Source organism: Schistocerca gregaria, chromosome 9, assembly GCF_023897955.1.
Source record: "Schistocerca gregaria isolate iqSchGreg1 chromosome 9, iqSchGreg1.2, whole genome shotgun sequence".
In the NCBI taxonomy this organism is placed as follows: domain Eukaryota; kingdom Metazoa; phylum Arthropoda; class Insecta; order Orthoptera; family Acrididae; genus Schistocerca; species Schistocerca gregaria.
This window is the reverse complement of record NC_064928.1, coordinates 29,541,548-29,550,536: the sequence shown is the minus strand read 5'-3', so window position 1 is coordinate 29,550,536 and position 8,989 is coordinate 29,541,548. Positions and strand designations below refer to the sequence as shown.

Sequence of the window (8,989 nt, the reverse complement as noted above, 5' to 3'; positions counted from 1 at the left end):
GTTAAAGAGATGCAACGTAGTAGTCAGACAATAACTATTTCCTAAAGCTCGAACACCAATCAGTTGAAAAATCTAAGTGAATACAAAGAATACTAATAAAAATCAAAGAGTAAAGCAGATTGTCCGTGCACTCGTCGCCACAGAATAATGCTGCATTTCATTGTGCACTCACAGATGTTCTTTCGGCGACATCCACAAATTCAGTACAAGAAGATAAAGCTATTTAGGTATGTCATCACCACCTCACTGTCTCAGAAAGATACAAAATACTCGGTACAATAGTATTCACAGCCTGTTGTTGTTGTTGTGGTCTTCAGTCCTGAGACTGGTTTGATGCAGCTCTCCATGCTACTCTATCCTGTGCAAGCTTCTTCTCCCAGTACCTACTGCAACCTACATCCTTCTGAATCTGCTTAGTGTATTCATCTCTTGGTCTCCCTCTACGATTTTTACCCTCCACGGTGCCCTCCAATACTAAATTGCTGATCCCTTGATGCCACAGAATATGTCCTACCAACCGATCCCTTCTTCTGGTCAAGTTGTGCCACAAACTTCTCTTCTCCCCAATCCTATTCAATACTTCCTCATTAGTTATGTGATCTACCCATCTAATCTTCAGCATTCTTCTGTAGCACCACATTTCTAAAGCTTCTATTCTCTTCTTGTGCAAACTAGTTATCGTCCATGTTTCACTTCCATACATGGCTACACTCCATACAAATACTTTCAGAAACGACTTCCTGACACTTAAATCTATACTCGATGTTAACAAATTTCTCTTCTTCAGAAACGCTTTCCTTGCCATTGCCAGTCTGCTAAGTGAAATAATGTACTTGAAAAGTAAACGTAATAAATTCAATAGTTGGTTAAGTTTTTGCTTCGTAGTTCTGCAAAAAAGTGTATTATGTGTGAGTTAAAATATGCAATAGTCTTGTGTCTGTAAATACTCAGCAGCGTGCCTTTTGAATCACTGGCGCTGTGCGCAGAGACGGCCGGGGGTGGCTGTTTTCCAGTAACTGCGTTGAACGTATACTAATATATCGTATACTAATGTAACCAACTCAAAAACGCAAATGAACAGAATACACACAAATCACAGCACACTGTGCTGCTACTGCTACTGCTACACGGGATTCTCTGAACTACAGTTGCAGCGGACTTCCCGGCAAATGCCACTTGCTTGCACGATTCATTTTAGAGACAGGCAATTCTGTTTATTGTCTTCAGGCTACATTTACTCTTTGATATCGTCTGTGGAAATACTACAATTTCCGACATTTCAAACGACAGTCAGAGAAGCATTCTGTTGAGAAAATTTTTCGTGATAGTGCATATCTCTCTGCTCACATAATTTCAGTTCCATAGTTTGTATTGCTGCCGTTAACACAACAGAAAACAGTTAATCCAGTTCTTGATTACTGATGTAGGCTATAGCCAGGACCTGTAAATTAACAAGAACTCAAGAAGTGACAAGAGTATAAGGAAAGATGGACTTAAACATGAGTTGATAGATACGATGAGTTTTGCAGAAATATATGGCCAACATGTCGCACTCATGCCGGCCAGATTGGCCGAGCGGTTCTAGGCACTACAGTCTGGAACCACGCGATCGCTATGCCGGCACGGTAGCATAGCGTGTTCGGTCAGAGAGCCGGTTGGCCTCTGTAATAAAAAACTGAGTGGAAGGATCAACCACCGAACTTGAACAGGATGTCTTGCGACGTCCGCAACGACCAAACACAACGATCAACAAAGAACAAAATGAAAAAAAAAAAAAAAAAAAAAAAAAAAAAAAAAAAAAAAAATCCTGTCTCGGGCATGGATGTGTGAGATGTCCTTAGGTTAGTCACGTTTAAGTAGTTCTAAGTTCTAGGGGACTGATGACCTCAGAAGTTGAGTCCCATAGTGCTCAGAGCCATTTGAACCTTTTTTTTTGTCGGATTCATTTCCTTGTAATAAGTACAGTTCCCGTTACAGGAAACGAGTTAATGTAACTGTGTCCTCGATAGCAGTATTTGGAAACGGTACAATTGGTTTGGGCTTTTTTTTTTTTTTTTTTTTTCACCGACCCAAAGATGTTTATGGTGTATGAGAAAAGATGGCTTACACTTTAATAGGTTACTAGTAGGCTCCAAGAACTTCATAAAATGCTTTGGACGTGTGTAAAAAAAAAGATAAGCGAAAGCATACTTCTGATGGGATACAGAAAAAACGGACTTAAAAGAGAAAGCGTGAATATCAAAGAATCCACCAAATCATAGTCGACAACATATATGGTCCACTGATGCACTGTAATATTCATGTCTAAACAGCCGGATATCTTAAATATTATAAAATAGTGAGTTAATTTTTTTCTTACAGAATGTGCAGATACCAGAATAATCTGCATAAAGTATATTGGTTATAGAATGGCATCGAAGGCTCTCGTTTGTCAGAATGCTGCAACTGCTGTACAGGACGACCGAAAATCTGCTTTTAGTACAGCAGTGTAGTATGCTGTGATTTGCGCGGATTGTGCTCTTCTGCGTTTTTCCACTGGGTGCTCATTCCGTTTTTGCTATAGTATTAAGAGTTATTGGAAAGTAACCACTACTCGGCGTGTCTGCGCATTTCGTGGCCACTGGTTCAAAAGGCGCGCTATGGAAATGCCAACATAAGCGTAAACTCACGCATTCGCACAACTCGTACGTATCCATAGCTGTGGTATAAATAACAGAAGCAGCAAGCTTATGTGAAAGCACTAAATATAGACGTTCATGTCCAAACACACATGTTAAGTCTTTTATTTGAGAATTCAGACGCTTCAGACTTCGCCACACTACTACTCTTAGCTCGTTGATGTTGGTAGCAATCATAAAAAACACAGTCGACACGAAATGTTCCGGTTCGTGCCAACACGATGGATTATTCAGTGTGGGGGACAGTCGCACTTCTTTCCGTAATAAAGCGCAAGTCAACTTTAGAAGAAAAAAGAGATAATTGAAATAATTAATTATAAGGGTAATATTATGTAAAATAATGGCGTGAAAGACGTATTGATATAGCCGTAATCGATTACCAGAATAATTACGATTAATCGATTAATAGCGCATCCCTTTTACCAACCGCTGGAACTTCAGTTAAATTCGTTATCAGTTCACAGACTACAGAATTGAGAATTACGTGTGTAGATTCAAGCTCTGTGAATCTGAGAAGTAATCCTGCTTTGGCGTAAAATTTGTGAAAGAGCTGAACTTCGGAGCATTCGCGATGGAAATGGTTAGTTTTATCGTAAAACAACATGTTTGGTCTGTGTGATCTAATATTACACAGTGTGCTACAGATGCCGGGCGAACTTTGCTACTGTTTACATCGGGTAGTTATGGTTTACAACAAATTGCAGTAGGTTCATACGAAACTTACTTCTGAGTAGTTCATATGTCTACATCTACATACATACACCGCAAGTAATCGTGTGTGTCGAAGGGTACCTCGAACCACGATGTCATTTCCTTTCTTGTTCGACTCTCAAATAGAGCGAAAGAAAAATGACTGTCTTTATACCTCTGTATGAGACGTAATTTGTCATATCTTTGTGGCCCTTACTCGAAATTTATGTTGGCAGCAGTATGATTGCACCGCAGTCAGCTACAAATGTCGGTTCTCTAAATTTTCTCAGTAGTGTTTCCTCGCAAAGAACGTCGTATACCCTTCAGTGATTGCCAATTGAATTCCCGAAGCATCTCCGTTATACTTAGGTGGTGTTCGAACAAACTGGCAACAAATGTAAAAGCCTGCCTTGAGTTGCTTCGATGCCTTCCTTCAATTCGACATGGAGCGGATTCCGAAAACTAAAGCAGTATTCAAGAATGAATCGTACTAGTGCCCCATATGCGCTATCCTTCACACATACACCTCACTTTCCTAAAATTCTCCCAATAAAGCTAAGTCACCCATTCACTTCCCCTATCACAAACATCACGAGCTCGCACCTTTTCATATCACTTTGGTACGTTATTCCCAGATACTTACACGACATGACCCTGCAAACAGAACGCTACTTGCACTTAGTCATAACATACTGTTCTAGATATTCAATTATAATCTGGGACACAGCAAGTAAGACTTGATGACTTTCCATATTTATGAGTTGCCTTCAACAGACTTTGTACCATACTTGCATTGATCATACTGAACAGCTAAAGGTCCATGTGGAATGCTCCTTTTTGCCAGAGTTGTGTATTAACAAGTCCACATGCAGATTTGAATTTTCTCTGTTTGTAGTTTTCATTGTGTTTCTTTAGCCTGTGTTCAGATGGTGCCATGTGATTTTTCTAAGATTCTTGCAGTCCTGGAAATACACGAGCAAAGCAGTGTTAGCATCTTGAGATCTGTCAACAAGAGTGTCTAGTTTTTGTGTCATTAGTGATCTTACGTAAGCCCCTGTTTGAGCATAGAATGCACTTAACCAGGCAATAATTCCCCTAGCCTTTGCTTTTTGTGGGAAGTTTTATGCGAAACATGTGTTGCATATAAAATTTAACAAGATTTGATATTTAAAAAAAAAAAAAAAAACCGCCAGCATTGAACATCAGTGGTATTGATAAACTGCATTTAGGGACCTCCTACAAGTATCTTACAAAAATGGACCCTTATGAGCTAACTATAGCAAGGTAGCTTGTATTGACATGATTCTTTAAAGGTCGAATATTTAAGGAAAATCCTGTTGGCCAAACCACAAATTCTTGTTAATTTTGTATTCAGCAATGTTGAGAAAAGTATAGTTGCTACTTACCATATAGCAGAGTCGCAGATACGTACAACAAAGACACAATCTCTCTCTCTCTCTCTCTCTCTCTCTCTCTCTCTCTCTCTCTCTCTCTCTCTCTCTCTCTCACACACAAACACACAAACACACACACACACACACACACACACACACACACACACAACTCACACATATGACCACAGTAGCCAGAGACTGGGATGAAAATTTTATATTCACACATGGATGTTGAGGTGATGCTACCATCTCCAACGTGGGTTTCCATTTATTTTACTTAACAGGAATAACTTGTTTATGGTGCTAACTGATCTTATAAAGAAAAATCACTTCATAAAGAATATGTAAACTTCACTTGGCAGAGAATGTTGGTTGTGTTCTTACACTATCACCTTTGTTGGCATCGCCAACTTAAAATCAGTTCAATTCTGAACCTAATGAAAAGCTCAGGCTATACTATAGCACAGCCTGACACTAAGATTTTCTATAGCTCAATCTGTCACTATAATCTTCATCCACTAAATAGTATGTTTGTTAAAGAGTAAACGTCAGTAAAGGCCTAAAAAATCCATCCCTTTTCTTATTGCGACTCTTGTGCAAAGGATGAGTTTGTTGCTGTTTGTAAGCGGTTGGAATTGTCCAGAAAGCTGCTGCAAATGAGTATGTGGGAATAACTATCAAAGAGATACCAGAGGTACTTAAAGTACTGTTCTCTCCCATAGATACCGTCTCCTCTCCAAGAAATACAGTACTTACCTGTCACTACACAGTGACTCGACTTGCTGATGAGTCTGTGGCAGGTGTAGGCCTTTGTACATGGGAGGCAGGTATGGGGGGGACAATCATGGTACTACACGTGTACCACTTACAATGTAATTTGAAACTGAGCTACTTCGACAAATTTCACCTGTTAGGGAGGTTGCTGTCAGAGAAAACATGTTCAAATGGGGTGCAGTATGTTATCCTTGATAGTTTGAATGTACTTCAAATAATGCTACACCTTAGGGAAGCAGCAGCAGCAGGTGTTGTGAAAGAGGGGGTGGGTGTCATTAAACATGTTGAGGAGGCTGTTCTAAAGGCATTGAGGGAATACCTGCAGCCAGCTGCAGAAAGTTGTGTATGTTGCAGCAAAGTTCCAATGGTTAACAGTGCAACAAGAATAACAAAATACTCAAAGACAGCTGTTGATCAGGTATTAACAGATTTAGGCAAAGAAAACTGTGAGGTGGTGGTTGCAGAGCTAGGATTGTCTGATCACTCAGGTCAAATCATTAATGTAAAAGTGGCTCCAGAAGAAACAAAGAAAATGTACATTTACAGACAATTTTTTTCTAAACAAAGTAGATATGAGTTTGCCAAACAGATAGCAGGATAAACATGGGACTCAGTATACTCAGAGGTAGATGCAAATGAAAAATTCAAAAATTTCATGACATTGTTTAAATTAAATTTTGAAGAAACATTTCCTGAAGTGTTATGTCCATTATCAACAGCAGAAAAAAAAAACAAGTGGGCCACAAAAGGCATCAAAAAATCGTCTGAAACACTTAAGTACCTGAGCTCCATTAAACACAGCCAAACTAATCCTTCTTTCTCACTGTTTTATAAAAGATATAGGAAAACATATAGGAAAATATTGATTGCGGCAAAGAAAGCTCATAACTCCAAACTGGTGCTCTCTGCTGAAAACAAAAATAAGGCAGTATGGAAGATTGTAAAGCAGGGAACTGGTACCAGGAAAATGAATCTGTCAAACTTGAAAATCAAAGAGGAAGTGACTCTAATAAAAGACCCAATATATTTGTAAAATTATATAAATGATTATTTTAGTAGCATAGGTATAAAATTATGGAAATGTTTCTAACAGCCCCTCAAGTCAAAAAGCCAAATAATGCTGTATCACACTCAATGGTGTTATTCCCTACAACACAAGAAGTAGTCTACAAAGCAGTCAGCAAACTGAAAAACAAAAACTCAGCTGGTCTGAATGAAGTCCCCGTTTTCCTAATTAAGGACTGTATCAAGAGCCTATTTCCACCTTTAGTTGATATTATAAATCAATCTTTCAAGCAGAGCTCCTTTCCAGACTATTTAAAATATGCTAAATTACTACCTCTCTTCAAAAAAGGTGATGCAGGAAAAATTGAATATTATAGGCCAATTTCTCTACTCTCATGCTTTGCAAAAATATTAGAAACTATTATGAAAGATAGGCTAATGAATTATTTAAATAAATACAACTTACTGTCTGTTGACCAGTTTGGATTTAGATCAGGGAAAAGCACAGAATCAACAGCACACTTCACAAAACACATTCTAGAAGCGTTAGGTAAAGGGAACTACACAACAGGTATATTTCTTGATCTAACTAAAGCGTTTGATACAGTAGACCACAACATATTTTTAAATAAGTTAGATGAACTGAGAATAGGGGGACTTGTGAAAAAGTGGTTCCAGTCATATCTAAAAAATAGAAGACAGATAACTGAAATCTCACCTATTTCAAGTTGTTCAAACTATATTGTAAAGTATACTTCAGACCCAAATGATGTAAATATAGGTGTCCGTCAGGGTAGTGTCCTTGGCCCAATACTATTCCTCATTTACATAAATGACTTCCCACAGAGCATCAAGCATAGACAAACAATATTGTTTGCAGATGACTCAAATGTTCTATAATCAGTGACAAATTACCAGATGCACTGGAAGAAAAAGCCGAGCAAACACTAAACAGTGTATGTGAGTGGGCATCCAATAATAATAAAAAAAAGTTAACTTCTATGTCTGCAAAAAACCACACTACAACAACTTTAAGTTAAATGATGAAGCTATGGAACGTGTAGACTACATAAAATTTCTTGGTATGCATGTTGACAGTCAGTTAAAGTGGGAAGAACATTAAAATACTTCGTAACAGAATCGCTACTGCATGCTAAGCTCTTAGAATTCTGACTGCAGTGTGTGATACTACATGTGTCACATCTGTATATTTTTCTCATATCCACTCTGTTATTACCTATGGAATAATATTTTGGGGAGTCAACTGTAAAAATATTCCAATAGTTTTCAAATTACAGAAAAGAGCAATTTGTATAATAACAAAGAGTGGCAGTAGGGCTCACTGCCTTGAACATTTCCAAAAGCTGGAAATCCTAACTGTCCCCTCTGAATACATTCTTCAAAGTATTATGTATGTAAAAAAAAATAAAAATAAAAAAAAATAAATCTTGAGTGCCATGTTAAAAATTCTTTAGTACACAGCTATGAAGCTAGAAAACAATACAATCTGCACCTAGAGAGGAAAAATAAAGTTAAAACTCAGCAGAGCTTGTTGTACAATGCCATTAAATTGTATAATAAATTACCCCAAAATATAAGAGATATTGACACAATTGGAAAGTTCAAAACCAAACTAAAAATTTCTTATTAAATAAAAGTTATTGCACGGTAATGGACTATCTGAATTAAAACACGTAGTGTAATTAAAGTAGCCTAGATTGTAATACACAAGAAAAAAATTGTAATATGAAATCCAGAATTCTTCAGTACTATAAGAAAATTACATAAGGATATAAAACTAATGTAAGATACCTTAAAAATGTATGTAAATATTAATTTTGTGTGTATAAATTGTAGGTGTATTGTATATGATTTTGCTGACGAAATCCACAACATGTAAATTGTTACATGGATTAATAAATAAATAAATAAATCAATCAATCAATCTTCTGGGATGTGAGTTCAGTCTTGGAGTAAATGGCAGAGAAGGTGGAGAAGATCAGGGTTGCTCATGGAGTTTCACTTAAGGTGAACCTGCATCATTGTCCTCATACCCCTTTGATTCCTAGTTGAATAGAAATTTTAAACTAGAGGCTTTGAAGGGTCTGTTATAATTTAGGCTATGACTTTATGGTCTGTAGGCCCTGTAAATAATCATACATGTTTGTCAAATTCACACTTATCTAAACCCACATTTGACAATAAGCCTGTAGACATACCGATAAGGTGTGTCAGTTTAACCTCAAATGCTGTTTGTATATGCTGTATTTTGAGACTAGTGGGAATGGCTACAAATGTTCATATGGCATTTCTAACATTGACTCTGGCACTCTGTTAAAAGATGCTGGGCCAGGGAATGGTTTAAAATAAGACGACTCTGAACCTTTCTGCAGAAACTGTTAATAACTTGTTTAGAGTTTCTTTGCACTCAAAAACTGTAAAAAAAGA

General features: G+C 37.5%; 1 protein-coding gene across 6 annotated transcripts in view; it reads left to right on the top strand.

Annotated features, from left to right (window-relative positions):
* The first annotated feature begins 200 nt into the window (after positions 1–200).
* LOC126292120 (zinc finger protein 701-like) overlaps positions 201–8,989 on the top strand; it is a 170,085-nt gene continuing 161,296 nt past the window's right edge. For 3 of the 6 annotated variants that reach the window (XM_049985951.1, XM_049985948.1, XM_049985947.1), the window contains exon 1: positions 3,265–3,355. In XM_049985951.1, the coding sequence (XP_049841908.1) occupies positions 3,281–3,355 (75 nt within the window). In that variant the 5' untranslated portion in view covers positions 3,265–3,280. The other 3 variants (XM_049985950.1, XM_049985949.1, XM_049985952.1) reach the window with 2 other exon arrangements.